At 38.1% G+C, this 16163-nt stretch overlaps 2 protein-coding genes across 4 annotated transcripts in view; one reads left to right on the top strand and one right to left on the bottom strand.

Annotated features, from left to right (window-relative positions):
* Nucleotides 1-7540, bottom strand: part of RPN2 (ribophorin II) — a 50873-nt gene extending 43333 nt beyond the window's left edge. For all 3 annotated transcript variants that reach the window (XM_074292673.1, XM_074292674.1, XM_074292672.1), the window contains exons 1-2: nucleotides 7233-7540; nucleotides 1986-2176 (exon numbers count right to left, since the gene is read on the bottom strand). In XM_074292673.1, the coding sequence (XP_074148774.1) occupies nucleotides 1986-2176; nucleotides 7233-7245 (204 nt within the window). In that variant the 5' untranslated portion in view covers nucleotides 7246-7540. The remainder of the gene's footprint in view (nucleotides 1-1985; nucleotides 2177-7232) is intronic.
* The window catches only part of MROH8 (maestro heat like repeat family member 8), a 58965-nt gene continuing 49879 nt past the window's right edge, over nucleotides 7078-16163 (top strand). The window contains exons 1-3 of the mRNA XM_074292675.1: nucleotides 7078-7373; nucleotides 12423-12538; nucleotides 15041-15183. Of these exons, the coding sequence (XP_074148776.1) occupies nucleotides 7087-7373; nucleotides 12423-12538; nucleotides 15041-15183 (546 nt within the window). The 5' untranslated portion in view covers nucleotides 7078-7086. The remainder of the gene's footprint in view (nucleotides 7374-12422; nucleotides 12539-15040; nucleotides 15184-16163) is intronic.

Below are 16163 nucleotides of genomic sequence, written 5' to 3'. Positions count from 1 at the left end.
ACTTTAATTGTAAGCAATGGAACTTACTATGTAAGAGGGAATTTATTGGGATTACAAATTGATTTACTTATTATAAGCCTACAATCTCACTTTGCAGAAATATCCAAAGATGGCAAATTTCGTCATTTCTAACTCTATGTCTTCCTTTCTCTATTCAGAGGCAAAACCCCAATTCAGGCTTTTACTGCTTTTTGCCAGGCATAACCTTCTTGAACCATAGGCTACAAGTGTACTGGGTTTTTTCCCTCCCTGGTCACCTATGATGTACTCTTAAAGATACTGTTATCAAAATTAGGTCTCAAACTGAGAAAGATGCTTGGAGACTGGCAAACTCTAACCCAAGGACCTATGGCATATGGCTGTGTTTAAACTTGTACCTTATTCCTATTCATTAAGATCTGGTACATATAAGCAAAAAGAAGAAACTTATTGAAACAATTTTTTCCAAAATTGTCTGGTTCTAAAATTTTTCCTATATGGTCCAACGATACTGCATTTATTGCCAATAGAAGTATTATTGCTAAACCCAGTATGTGGGAAAGTCTATAAGAGCAAAGAAAACAACTTATTCTCACCGTGGGGACTTTTTATAAGTGTACAAATTAATTTATTAAGTATTTAAATACTATTCCTATGAAGGTATATGAATTGCTCATTTATGTATTCAGGATGTATAAAGGTCATACTTGCATAAAACCATATAGTGTTATAATTAGCAAAAAACTCTTATAACAATTTATTTCTAACTTTAATGCCCTTATTAATAAGGGCAAAGATACATATTCTTAGGACAAACAAAAGAAATCTGGAAGCTACTCCAGATTCAGTGTTTTCCTTGCCCATATTACCCTGATTCTATAGGAATAATTGAAGGATAAGACAATTTAAATAAGATAGCTAAAATTTATACTGAAACTTTTAAGTGGCCAGATATTTTACTCACAATTCTCATGAACATAAGGTCTAATACTAATAGGAAAACTGGATTTATTTAATGGCAAGATAATTCTCTGAGATACCACTTATAACACATTCTGAATGACTTGTAAGACACTGATAAAAGGAGGCAAAGGTTTTTTTACAAGATGTCTTGCCCAAAGAAGAACCCTGGGTCTGTACAAAAATCCATCAATATAAGACTTCCCTAATACTCTGTTAAAAGGGGCCCATACAAATTGACTGAATATGGTGTGGTATATAAATATAATGGAATACTATTATGTTGTAAGAATCAATAAACCAGCATATTTCAGAAAAACCTGGATTTTCATGAACTGATGCTGAATGAGATAAGCAGAACCAGGAGAACTAACAGCAATATAGTGCAATAATCGACTATGAGAGATTTAAATCTTCTCAACAATACAATGATCTAAGATAACTCCATGGGAATCGTGATGGAAAATACTATGCACAGTCAGAAAAGAAACTTAAGGCATACTATTTTCACTTTTTTTTTGTTTTTTCTTTTTCATGGTTTTCCCCTTTTGTTCTGATTCTTCCTTCACAATATGACTAATGTGGAAATATGATTAATATGACTGCACATGTATAATCAACATCAAATTGCTTGCTGTCTTGAACTGAAGGAGGGAGAAAAATTTGAATTTGAAATCTTATGATAGTAAATGTTGAAAAATATCTTTACATGTCATTGGAAAAAAATAAAATACTATTAAGAGGGTGGGAAGAGAAACTCTGGTTTCAAAGTAAACAATTATATTGAAGTAGAGTTATAAAATTATATATTAAAAAACCAAAGAACAAAAATAAACAAATGAGCCCATACCAGTTTCTTACTAGCAAATATCGTAAACTGCCAAGGTTTCCCATTATAACTCTGTTCCTATTCCCAAGGGGCCATCAAGCTCAACCCAACACAAACTTTGCCTTAGTGCTTCCAAATGGAGAAAGCAACAATATCAAAAGGAGATAGCAAAGATATTTTTTAGTAACTGATAGGAAAACCAAATTCTTAACCTCACCTTTACATCAGGCACTTGTGCACCAAGCTTGCTGAGTCCCACAATGGAGTAGAAAGCAGTTTCCAAATCTGAGAATGGCTGATTCAAAGAGGATTTCAGTCGCTCAATATCACGTTGAGTGAGGTAGTGGCTGGGTGTTAGCGCTTGGATGATTGTGATTGTTAGGGCCAAGAGTAAGATGGTGTTGGAACCTGGAAGGAAATGTGTTTATTTTAACAACTACTAAATAAGTTGTATCTTATCCCAATGCCACTTAAAGTTACTGATAACAATTCAGGAAAGGCTAATATTTTTACTCCTATAATTATACAAGTAGGTAAGGCAAAATTTTTGTGGAGAGTATACAATTTTGTGGGGAGGGAAGTAGCTTTTCCCAAAAAACAAAAATTTTCCTAATCTCTCTATTTTACTCTCAGATCCTCAATATCAGACCAGAATTCAGAGCCCTCCAGTTTGTTCCTATCTTAGATTTCTATTATCATCATCTCTCACCTCTCACAAATTCCCTTTTTATATTTCCTAGACTTGGGACACGGGACTGTTTTCCTATTGGAGGGAAAACTGCCCCTATCAAAAAACCAAACAATAACATCAAATAAGGGCACCAGCTCTTACCATACTGTCTTGACTAGACAACTTGGCCAAGAAGACAGCCAAAATTAGCAAGGAAGGTTCTCACAATCTCCCAAGCTGTCTTGAATGGCAAGAGTTCCCTCACACCCTTTTTCTGGTCTCCTTCACATTAAACACTGAAAAAAAGTTCTATTTATCAGTGACTATAGTAACAGCTAATATGTTTCTGGTCAAACAATCCACATACACCTTACCATCTAGAGAATAAACAAGGCAGCATCACTTTAGTCAAGGAAATGCAGAGGCATCTTGAAGTATCATTTTATTTAGAGTTTTGGGCCCAATTTAATATCTCTATTCAAGGTATTCTCCATGTACTACAATTAGCAAATTCTTGCTGTTTTTCTAATATGCCTGTGATGTAAAAGCATCTTTTTGTCTGGATGAAAAATCTAGTATCTCTTAGTCAATGAACTAGCATTAATTAAGCACCTACTATATATGTCCCAGGTAGTCTAATCCCATTCCCTTACAGCCTTTAGCCTCCCTTTCCTCCGGACCCTATTGAATGCTTCTCCACTATTCACAAGCCTCTTCCTCTCTTGCCTGCTATTCTGTGGTATCATACAAAATATCATCTCTAGGCACTCTGTCCAAAGCTATTCCACTCTCACTCAAATTTATACGACTAATGAAAAGACTTGACATAAACTTTACTTCTCACTACATTTTGAGACCTTTTTCTATAATCATCATTCAGTAACTACTTCTTTAAAATTCTCTTCATTCTGTCCAAATTTTTGTTTTTCTTGTTATTCATAAAGAGAAGAGGTCATTCTCTTCCCTCAATAAATCTAATACCATCAGTCTCCCTTCTTTATTTCAATCCCTGACTTCTTCAATCTCAACTCCCTTGATCTATTTCTAGACTACTTCCACCACTCCCAAAAGTAATTTTGTTCTAGACCTCACTCCCAAAACGGTTTGCCTCAGTTGTTAGAATCCTTAGTTCACCCACGTTGCACAAGAGTCATTCCCTGAATATGATTATTCCTTCCTCTGTCCCTTTGCACATGGGGATTCCTCCACGTGCAATATCCTCTTCCACAGTCCCAGTCCCACTTTCTCCTGGTAGGCTGTAGTCCTCGGCCCCAACATTTACTAGCTTTGTAATGTTAAGCAAATTACTCAACCTCTCTGTGCCCATTTGCTCACCTGTAAAACAGAGATAAAACTTACATTATCACCTACTCCATAGACTTGTTGCAGAAGAAAGATCAGAAATGTAAAGTATTTATAGATATATTATATAATATAAGTAATATATATATATATAATATACATATATTATATGTAAAGTATTTATAGATATATTATTGCTTTTGAAATTCTAATCTTTCAAGAACTCCTCCATAATAAAATTAAAAAAAAAAAAAACTCCTCCATAATTTCTCTATTAGGAAGCATAAATTCCCTCTTCTAATGCCAACATTTGTTATCACTTACAGTATTCTATCTTATAGATTAATTAGTGGTATACTTGTACTCCAATTACCGGACCAGAAGCTCCCAAAGAGCAAGCTCCATTCCCCATAGCACCTAGCAACAAGCCCTTTGGATAGTGCTACATAAATAATTAGTGAATAAGTAAAACAAAAATGAAATCAATATCTACATAATTTGTGCAGAGTACTAGATACCGGGTTAGTCACTTCACAAATTAACAATTGAAAGAGGGCCAAAGTCAGAACTGCTCACTTCCACTTTCCCTTCCAGTGTTTTCTATCACACTGCTGCCAAACTAACTTTCTATGTAAACAGACCTGCTCATAACTTATCCCTAATTTTCTATTTGTCTATCAAAAACTGAAATTCCTTTGTTTGATACGCAAGGCTCTCCCAGTATATGGCACTACTCTTTACAATTCTCTTCTTTGCATATTCTACCATTAGCCAAATTGTTTCATTCATGTCTGATTTTTGGTGATCCTACTTAGGGTTTTCTTGACAAAGATACTGGAGTCGTTTTCCATTTTCTTCTCCAGCCCATTTTACACATAAGGAAACTGAGGCAGAGCTAAATGACTTACTCAAGATCAAGCTAGATTTAAATTCAGGAAGATGCATCTTCCTGATTCCAGGCCTAGAGATCCATCCACTGCACCACTTAGCTCAAACTAGCAAAAATCAAAGCAACAGGGGCAGCTAGGTGGCGCAGTGGATAGAGCACCAGCCCTGAATTCAGGAGGACCTACGTTCAAATCTGGTCCCAGACACTTAACACTTCCTAACTGTGTGACCCTGGACAAGTCACTTAACCCCAGCCTTAAAAAAATAAAAAAAAAAAAATCAAAGCAACATTAGCTATTAGAAAGAGCATGACAAATTGAGGCTATCATTATTGTCAGGTGGCTCCACAGTGACTGCTTTGTAGCATCCTTCCCTGGCCCCTCCAAGCTATGCTATATCCTTCAATAGATCTTTGTAAGTTCCCTTGGGCAGGGAGTTCCACTTTTTATCTCATGGGGTGGTATATAAGAAAAGCAATGACTCTTTAAAACTTAGAAAACTTGGATTCAAATACCATCTCAGACGTTTGGTCAGTTAGCAAGCACACATTAAGTCCTAATTGTATACTAGGCACTGTGCCGAACATTGTGTTGAACAAAGAAACAATAATTGTCGGTTCAGACTCTCAGGGACTTCACAATCTGATACACAACATGCAAATAACGCCATACAAACAAATTATATACAGGATAAATTGGAAGTAATGAACAGAGATAAAACACCAGAATTAAGAGAATGGAAGATTTCTTATAAAGATGGAATCTTAGCTGGGAATTGAGAAAAAAAGCGGCACCATCTCCCCTTAGTGGGCATGGCCAACACAAAGATCCAGCAAAGAAGACTGAGGAGGAGGAAAGATGAGACAGCATTCAAGGTATAGGAATGTCTCAATTAAGGAACAGCAAAAAGGCCAGTGTGCAGCATCCTGGGGAGTAAGGTTTAAGGCTGGAAGAGTGGGATACAGTCCGAGTTTTTATATAGCCAGAAGCAACTAAAGGAGGCAGTGGATAGAATATGGGTTTGGAGTTAGTTCAAATCTCATTTTGTGTACTGTGCGACCTTAGGTAAGTCATCGGACCTCAGTTTCCTCAATTACAAAATGGGGATTAATAACACCTGTTTCCGGTTGTTTTTGTTTAGGACAATGCTAGCATGCAGTAAGAGTTAAATCATTGTTGTTGTCTGGTCCTGAGGGTGACAGTGATCATTAGAAGTCACTGAGCAGCCTGCTGTGAGTAGAGCCACCCTTTAGGAAGATCGTCAGGACGAGTGGAGTGTGGATGGACAAGCCAGGCAGGCAGGAGACAGTTAGGATAGTCCGATGACAAAGGCGCGCAGTGGCAGCGACAGAGGAGAGAGGGCACGTACAAGAGATGCTAAAAAAAGTAGATATTACAGGATCTGGCAGCGGATCGGCTAAGCGGCACTGAGCCCGACTCCTTGCTTGTGAGCCTGGGGACTGGCAAGAAAGAGGAGGGAGGGTAAGGAGAGATAGGAGTGAGAGAGAGGAGTTCGGGCTTATATTCCGTGAGCAGAAGTGACAATCTGGAGCTAGAAATGGTGCAACTTATGGGAGCTGCTGAAGGAGGGGCGTTATCTCTCCTTAGTGGGCATGGCCAAGATGAAGACCTGAGAAGGAGCAGTCTGATGGGCCCCAGAAGGGGGGTCATACAAACCCCGGAAAGAGGGGATCAACGTCAGACTACTGCTTAATACTCCGTGTGACCACGGGCAAATCATAGACCCTCCAAGGGCCTGTTTCCTCATCTGCTAAATGGGAGGGTTCTTCTCTCCTGAGCTAAGCCCAGAGCTTGTCCCTTGGACTCTCCCCATTGGAGTGTAAACTTCTTTCAGGAAAGGGTTGCGGTTGGGAAAGATGCTTGTTCCTAACAGCACAGAGTCTGACACACAGCAAGCGTTTAATACATGCTGAACACTTAGCACAGAGTTTGGCACACAGCAAGCGTTTAATACACGCTGAATGAATGAATGAATGAACACGCACATTTCTGGCCAGTGCTTCCAGAGTACCGCCTGAGACCCCTGCCCTTGCTACTGCTGCGGGACAGGTCACTTCACTTCTGGGCCTCGATTTCCCCTTCTAGGAGTTAACACAAAGCACTCCCGGCTTCCTAGGGTCTGCTCCAAGAAAAGCCTTCCGCAGCCCTCAAAAGGCGGTTCCCATTCGGCCAGCACTACGTTACTTTCCCGAGGCCCCAGACTCGCTTGCCGCAGCACACCAATCCCCCACTGCAAGGTCAGTGCCGGCGCGCCCCCTCACAGCACCACCCCCCTCGCGGCGAGCTTCCCCGCCCCCACTCCCGCCCCCCCCTCCACCCCCGGCCGGAGAACGTCCAGCTAGCGGCGGGCCACTCGAGGACCCGTAAAGTTCCAGCGAATCTTTCCCTCCCTCCCCTCCCCTGCTCTGTCCTCTCCCCCGCGAAACCGGAACGCGCACATGACCGTGTTCCGCAGCGGAGGGAGAACACGCCTCTCCAACTCAAGTGCAGGGCGCATTCGGCTTCCATCGCCCCCCTCTGTGGAGACCAGGCCCTCGCGGGTCCCCTGCCCCAGACCAAGCCAGGGCCGTGCCCAACGTCTCACCCGGGACCGCCATTTCTCCGAGCTTCAGCCCAGCTCCTGGCGCGCCGCAGACTTCCGCCCGAGGAAGTGGTTCCAATTAAGCGGCAGAGGTGGAAAAGCGATGCACAAGTATCGCCCCGCGAATATGAATCCCAATAACAGGTGGTTTATCCCTAATCAAAATCTCGTGTGCATTTTTATAAAGCTCTGCTGTGAATCTTTCGGGCAGAGTCCTGAAATGCCTACACAGTTCGTGCGTGGAGGCCCGTCCACCCCCGGGAATAGCGCCTGCATGGAACAGTCCGCTTAGCAACCGTTAAGCTCCCAGTGGTTCAGGAAAACGGCCAGAAGAGGCGGGGATCCAGAGCAGAAACGGGGCTTGTGCTGATTGGCCAACGTCCCTGTCACTCACTCACCTTGAAGAGCTCATTTTAAAGGGAGCGTAGGCTTTGGGTGGGAAGAAATGGGAGAGGCCTGAGGAGGCTGGAAATGTTGGTATCCTCCTTTAGGATAGATAGCTGTGTAATCCTCATTATTTTAATGATTTGATTCACTCCACTCTCTTGCTCCTCAGTTTGCAAACCTTAAAGATGAACAGAAATGTAAATCATTTATTCCATTAAATAAGCATTTCCCCTGTGACTCCACTGACTGGAATGTAATCGGGACAAGGACTGTTTTATACACTAGAAAACTGACTCTTAAAAGACCCAGAGCTCAGCTCATAGCACCTGTTGCTACCTGGTTGCCAGGCCTGGGCCCTACCCATTGCACCACACTGTCCAGTGAGCGTGAACGGGCCAATGGGAAGGGAGTTTCTATGAAAGATAATGGGATACATTAACTCTTCATTATTTGATTGTGCACCGAGTACTTTATGAGATATTTAAGGGAAAATCATAATTGAAGAATGCAGGCGTTCTGTCACCTAGAAGGCTTTCAAGCTTCTCTCTGCGCTTGGAACCATATCTAAATGTCACCCATTCTTTTTAACACGTTTCAAACCAGTTCCAATTTCAAGTCAGAAAATGTGATTTTTAAAGGCTTACTCTTACCCGGAATACTCTTTTTTTCAAAGAATGTGTCCCAATGTGGGTTCAGGAAATAGAGAAATTTTGTTTCTTTATCCAGGTATTAAGCTCAATCTTTTTTTTTTTTTTTTTTAAATAGTTTTTATTTACCAGATATATGCATGGGTAATTTTACAACATTGACAATTGACAGATCTTTTGTTCCAATTTCCCCCCTTCTCCCCCCCCCCCCATGGCAGGTTAACCAATACATGTTAAATATGTTAGAGTATAAATTAAATACAATATATGTATACCTGTCCATACAGTTATTTTGCTGTATAAAAAGAATTGGACTTTGAAATAGTGTACAATTAGCCTGTGAAGGAAATCCAGAATGCAGGCAGACAAAAAGAGAGGGATTGGGAATTCTATGTAGTGGTTCACAGTCATCTCCCAGAGTTCTTTTGCTGGGTGTAGCTGGTTTAGTTCATTACCGCTCTATTGGAGCTGATTTGGTTCATCTCATTGTTGAAGAGGCCACTTCCATCAGAACTGATCATCATACAGTATTGTTGTTGAAGTGTATAATGATGTCCTGGTCCTGCTCATTTCACTCAGCATCAGTTGATGTAAGTTTTTCCAGCCCTTTCTGAAATCATCCTGCTGGTCATTTCTTACAGAACAATAATATTCCATAACATTCACATACCACAATTTATTCAGCCAATCTCCAGTTGATGGGCATCCACGTAGTTTCCAGTTTCTGGCCACCACAAAGAGGGCTGCCACAAACATTGTTGCACATACAACTCCCTTTCCCTTCTTTAAGATCTCTTTGGGATAGAAGCCCAGTAGTAACGGCTGCTGGATCAGTCTTTGAAAGCTTACTGAATAGAGCATAGATTTAAGGTAGATCTGTGTACAAATTCCTTCTAATATATTTATTGGCTGTGGGATCCTAAGGAAATCATTTAACCTCATTGATCCTCAGTTTCCTGTTTGTAGCTCTAAAATGAAGACCACTGATTTCCAGGGTTATTTTAAAGCTCAAATAAGATCGTGCTCAGTAAAAGTGCTACATAAATTTCAGTTTTATATATATTTACCTATATTATTGTTTGATTTCAGCTGTGTCCCTTTCTTCATGATTCTATGAAGCCATATTATTCATGGATTTCTCTCATCAAAAAGAGTGGTTTGCCATTTCCTTCTGCAGTGGATTAAGGAAAACAGGTTAAATAGCATGTCAGGATCACTCAGCTACTAATTGTCTGAGGCTGGATTTGAATTCAGGTCTTTCTGACTCCCCATCCAGTGCTCTATCCACTGGGCTGCCTCCTATTGATATATTACATATGTAATATTCAAATTTTTTTTCCCCATATTTGAAGGTCTATTTCTCAGTTACTTGCAGAATTTCTTGTTTCTGAATTGAATTGTTAAATTTAATTACTTGGTGTTTTGGAGTTTGTGTTTTTGGTTTTTATAGTTTGTTTGTTTGTTTTCCTGGAAGTGATCTGCGAATTCTTTGAATGGGTATAGAAAAGTTCTGGGCAGTTTTTTTGTACTATTTTTTGCATTGTGGTGTTCAAGTTTTTTGACATTAATTTTTTTTCTTTTCTTTATCTAAACTGTTCTTCATTTCTGTGTATTTGTGGTGCTAGTTGATTGTTCTCTTCTTTATTTCTTTGGTGAGTCTTATTGATGAGGGCCTAGTGGTAGTGATGAAAACTAGATAAGGAATACCTAAATGAAATTAGGATTAATTGAGGTCTAGTGGCAGGTTCAGGGTACAGGGAGTCAGAGCTCCCCTACAACCCCTTTGGATTCGGCGCAAGGATACAGAGTTAAATGAGGTCTAGTAGCGGAGTCCCCTGTAAAGGAATTTACCCGAAAACCTGGATTGATAAAAGAGGTTCATTATGGGGTTTGGAAGTAAAGTTAAAAGCTGTTAGGTAAAGAGAGAAGGACACCAGAGCCAGGGTGGTTCCAGTGGGCAGGCATAGGGCTGCCATGTGTGGAACCTCTGCAAAGAGAGGACTTCAGCTTGCCTCTTTTATAATAGGGGGCTTTGGCTGCAAGCTGAAGGGCCTGTGGGTAGAGTCCCAGGTTGGCTCTGGGCTAGGCTTCAGCCAGGGTTAGAATTTGAATAGAATTCAATGGGTTTCTGGACTGAGCCAGAAAACAAAGAAGAAAACTGTGTTTAAGGGTGGAGTCCTTCCCTCAGGCAGGATCCAAGGAGATTATCTTTTTTTAAAGAGTTTTGGGGTTTCCTCATCATTCTCCCCTTAAGCAGTTAAAACTTAAATTCATTTAAAGAAAAAGAAGACTCAGGGCAGTGTCCCTTATTGAAGCAGGGTTGAAGAGTTTCTCCAAGGATCTTCAGAGTAACAGGATCTCCTCTTCAATTATACAAGTCCTGATAGTGAGGGAAAGAAGAGTTAAGGGAAAGATTTTGTTTATTAAATCACTCCTGTATGAGACTTGGTTACAAAATGACTTTAGAAACATGGTAGGAAGTTAGGGAAACGCTAAGAATCTGCTTATGGGCTAGATAAGAAAAAAGTAGATAATTAGAATCATAGTTATAGATTTATCTTTAAAAGACTGTAGAGACCAGATCCATCCCCCTTATTTTTAAGATGACAAAACTGAAATCCAGAAATGTGATTTGCCCAAAGTCACCCAAGTAATGATAGTATTTATGTATCCCTTTAGGGTTTGCTAAGTACTTTTCTTTTTTATTAATTTTTATAATTATGACATTTTCTTTGACAGTACATATGCATAGGTAAATTTTTTTTTTTTTTTTTACAACATTATCTCTTGTACTTCCTTCTGTTCTGAGTTTTTCCCCTCCTTTCCTCCACCCCTCCCCTAGATGGCAGGCATTCCCATACATATTCAATATCTTATAGTATATCCTAGGTACAATATATATATACAGAACCGAATTTTGTTGTTGTTGTTGTTGCAAAGGAAGAATTGGATTCGCAAGGTAAAAATAATCTGGGAAGAAAAACAAAACAAAACAAAACAAAACAAAAAAAAAAAAAAAAAAAAAAAAAACCAATGCTCACAGTTTACCCTCATTTCCCAGTGTTCCTTTTCTGGATGTAGCTGATTCTGTCCATCATTGATTAATCTGAATTGGATTAGCTCTTCTCTAAGGTGAAGATATCCACTTCCATCAGAATACATCCTCATACAGTATCATTGCTGAAGTGTATAATGATCTCCTAGTTTTGCTCGTTTCACTCAGCATCAGTTGATGTAAGTCTCTCCAAGCCTCTCTGTATTCCTCCTGCTGGTCATTTCTTACAGAACAATAATATTCCATAACCTTCATATACCATAATTTACCCAACCATTCTCCAATTGATGGGCATCCATTCATCTTCCAGTTTCTAGCCACTACAAAAAGAGCTGCCACAAACATTTTGGCACATACAAGTCCCTTTCCCTTCTTTAGGATTTCCTTGGGATATAAGCCCAGTAGTAGTATGTCTGGGTCAAAGGGTATGCACACTTTGATAACTTTTGGGGCATTATTCCAGATTGCTCTCCAGAATGGTTGGATTCTTTCACAACTCCACCAACAATGCATCAGTGTCCCAGTTTTCCCACATCCCCTCCAACATTGATCATTATTTGTTCCTGTCATCTTAGCCAATCTGACAGGTGTGTAGTGGTATCTCAGAGTTGTCTTAATTTGCATTTCTCTGATCAATAGTGATTTGGAACACTCTTTCATATGAGTGGAAATAGTTTCAATTTCATCGTCTGAAAATTGTCCATTCATATCCTTTGACCATTGCTAAGTACTTTTCAATGATCTCATTTTATCCTCACAACAACCCTGCAAGGTAGGTATTGTTATTATCCCTATTTTATAGTTGTAGAAATTGAAACAGATTAAGTGATTTGGCCAGGGTCAGGAAGCTAGTAAATTCCCATAACAAATTTGAATTCAGGTCTTCCTGGAGACTCCAGATTTAGAACTCAATTCTTCCTCCTAAAATATAAGCACAAGTCAGCTACCTGTATCTTTTTCCTCTTGAGCTAATATGAGCAGGATTCATTATTGGATCAGATGAATAGTTCAGACTTGCAAATCATTAATTTTTCACAAAAAACAACAATTCTACCCTTCTAAGGGAAATAAATTGTTCTCTTTTAATACTTTGTTAATTCCTAGGTTCAACACTCTTGAAGAGATAGTGACTCCCTATAGCTCTGACAATGATGCTGAAAGTGTGGATTTACAGCTAAACACCTTGGAAGGGGAAGACAAAAATCAACCTGATCTCATAGGTAAAGGAGCTTTTAAGTCAAGTCAAGAAATCTACCAAGTACTTAACTGATTATAAGCACTATCCTATCACTTTGCAAAATCTGGTCCCTGTCCTCTGGGAACTTGCAACCAAATTAGGAAGGATTACAAAATTTAGAGTTCCTTAAACCTATGGATTATAAAATTTAGAGCTGAAAGGGAATTTAGAGGTTATTTAGTATAATCTCTTCATTTTCCAGATGAGAAAATAAGATGAAGAAAAGTTGTGACTTGCTCAATGTCATGTAAATAGTAAGTGGCAGAAACAGAATTAGAATTCAGACTTTCTGATTTTAATCCAGTGTTTTTGTGGCCCTGTTTCTATATATAAGTAAAAGAAAATAACAATATAGTATAACATATTTAGTATTTTTGATGATTACTCTGCAATCTAGAAAAAAGCTAGCAAATGAAGTAACAAATAAGGTTTTCTGTACTTTAGATTAAAAAAAAAATTGGCTATATAGGACATAGCTTGGTAGCAATTTGTGTGAAGAAGATTTTAATTAAAATCCAAAAACACTGATTCAAAGGCATTACTTTCAAGGTTTCTTTCACTGTGGATAAAAATGAAATAAAATTTAATAGACCATATACTGTCTACAACTGACTGCAAACTCAACCTGATTGAGGAATTTGGTATAGCAACAAAAAAATCTAATGCAATCAAGAAGGTTGGATGAATTTCTCATCTCTTAGGTCGAGCTTTTTCCTGTACTGCTTTAGATTGTGATCAATCCAGGCCCCTTCTTTTCTGTCTTTGTTTTAACTCTTCCATTAAGTTCTGTGCACAGGAGGCCTTCCTCAAGGTGTTTCAATATTTTGTAGATATTACTGCAGTACAGAGATCCTTATCCCTTGCTTTTATTATATGATCAATCTGCCTCTCTTGCTGGCTTTATATCTCTTGGATATTATCTTTTCTCCAACTTCATGTTTACAGGTCAACATTGGCAACACACATTAGCTTATTTATGCCTACAACATCTCTATTACTCTGTTATTAATAACCCACAGTTTTAATTCTTTATTCACAGTTTTAATTATTACGTAATTATGATTTACTCTAATTCTTGGCCTGGAGTATCCCTGAGACAAATTTTATTAAATAATGAGTTTAAATTCCATTAGACTTGGGTTAGAAAATGCCATCCACATCCAGATAGAGAACGATGGAGACTGAATATGGATTGCGACCTAGTATTTTCACCTTCTTTATTGTTTGTTTTTTTCTTTCTCATGTTTTTTTTCCCTTTTGGTCTGATTTTTCTTGTATAACATGACAAATATGGAAATATGTTTAAAATAATTGCACATATTTAACTGAAATCATATTACTTGATGTTAAAGGAGAAAAATTTGGAACAATGTTACAAAAATGAATATTGTAAACTATCATTGGGATGTATTTGACCAAGTAAATTACTATTTAAAATTTTTTCTAACTGGGCACAGATGGTATATTAGGCTATATCAGTAGAAGCTTAGTATCCAGAAAAAAAAAAGGAATTACATTTATATACAGCATATTGCTAATTATAAACTAGGCAAAAATAATCTGAAATATTTTGTTTGAGCTCTATGCACCATGTGTTAGAAGTAACATTGTCATGCTAAAGCAAATCCCAAGAAGGGAGAGCCAGATATCAAGGGGACTCAAAATTATGCCATATGAGGACTTGTTAAAGAAACTAGCATTGTTGACCAGAAGTTGGAAGTTTCTGTGTGTTTAGAAATCATAGAAAACCATCTCCTTCCTTTCTCCAAAAAGGAAATGTACCATTGTGATTTTTTTTCTGACTACTGAATACTGAACCCAAACCTATGATTTCACTGAGATAGGAAATTATAGTGAGAAAGCTTCCCCTTTTGTGTTATTTATGCTCTTAAAGAGTAGCCTGTGGGCACCAAGGTTCAGTCATTTGTCCAGAATTACACAGTCAAATGTATCCAAGATGGAACTTGAACCCAGGTCTTCTGTCTCTCATTGTATATTTAGCCCATGTAATTATAGAAACAGAGCATTATTATGGATAAAAAGAATCTTAAATAGCATCTAATTCAAACGCTTCATTATACAAATGTGGAAACAGGTTAAAATCATTCAAGCATATATAATACATTGCATTGAAGTTCTAGGAGAGATAATGAGATAAGTAAGATCTTACTAGATTTACAATCTAGTAATGATGATAAGATACATGCAGAAATAAACATAGCACAAATCAGAAGCATAGGAGTATATAAGTATAAGAAAATATGAAATCAGATGGAGATTCTCCTGTACTTTGTACATGGACTTTAAACTATGCTAATTTACTCTGTTTCATTCTAATTTTATTTTAAACATAGATTAATGGATATGAGTACCACTGCCTCACAGAGAGAACTTAATACAGATTTGTTGCAAGTGTTCTTTTACTATACCATAGTATTTTGCCATAGCACAGTTTTAACTTTTCCCTCCTTTTTCTTTTTATTAGATACTAATACTTCTCATACTCCTGAAACTTCTCGAAAAGGTTTTAAAGATATCAGACATCCAGAGCCTCAAGAACCCCCAGGTGTGATTATGATAGAAAAGCTGATACATTCCATTCGGGAATACCTTAAGAGTGATCGGAAGGTATGAGCAGATTCTGATAATGTCTATACTTTCATATTCCTTTTTTTTCCTTTTCTTTTAAGCTTTATTAATTATTGTTCTTATGCTATATTCATTCCCCAACATTTCCCAACTGCACTACCCTCTTCCCCTGAAACCTCCCTAATGACAAAGAAAAAAAAGTTAAAAACTAGTGCAGAGATCATGTCTGAGTGTATGCAACATTCTGAACCCATAATTTCTTCTTTGCTAAGAGGAAGGAGGGCCCAATTCTTAATTCTTGATAATCATGTTCAACAGTCATTATTTAACCTCTGCTTTGGGGTAGGCCCTAGCTTAACTCCTGGATTCCTCAATCAAATGTGAGTCACTTAATTACCCTCAACCATAACTTCTAATTCTGCAAATGGGACAATAATATTGATACCACCTATATCAGAGTTAATAGTCCTTCTTTCAGAGATACTTAATTTTCTAAGACCTGGTCTATGACCATAAGCACTCAATACTTTAGCTTAAATTCCCTCCTATATTTGTTCATGCTAGTGAAGAACACAAACAGAAGTGAAATGGTTCTGCTTTCCTTATTTTTATCCACCATAACACTTTTCATAAACCTGCTCTCATTTTGGGTGTACCCTTTCTGATATTTATCCTACAGACTAACTGGAAGGGCTTCTTTATGTTTACTGTACTTTTTGTATGAGACCTTGGGGAAATATGAATGATTCCAAAAGGTTCTTGTGAGTGACATTTCCTTCTTTTACATTTCTTTGTAATTGGGATAATTTATAATTGTATTATCAGAATTGGTTTTGGAAATTTCTTTTCCTTTTTGAACCCTCTTCATTTTAACGGTGTCTATTTATACCCACCTGTTCTTTGAACTTTTAAAAATTTGCTTTCCTGACATCTGGGTGCCTCATCAAACTAGTTCTAATACTCCTCATTTTTGGCTGTTATAGATTCTAACATATTAGAGTTAATGTGATTTTATCTCG

Source organism: Sminthopsis crassicaudata, chromosome 2 (genome assembly GCF_048593235.1).
Source record: "Sminthopsis crassicaudata isolate SCR6 chromosome 2, ASM4859323v1, whole genome shotgun sequence".
Classification (NCBI taxonomy): Eukaryota; Metazoa; Chordata; class Mammalia; order Dasyuromorphia; family Dasyuridae; genus Sminthopsis; species Sminthopsis crassicaudata.
The sequence above is the reverse complement of the archived record's forward strand: the minus strand, read 5'-3'. Positions and strand labels throughout refer to the sequence as shown.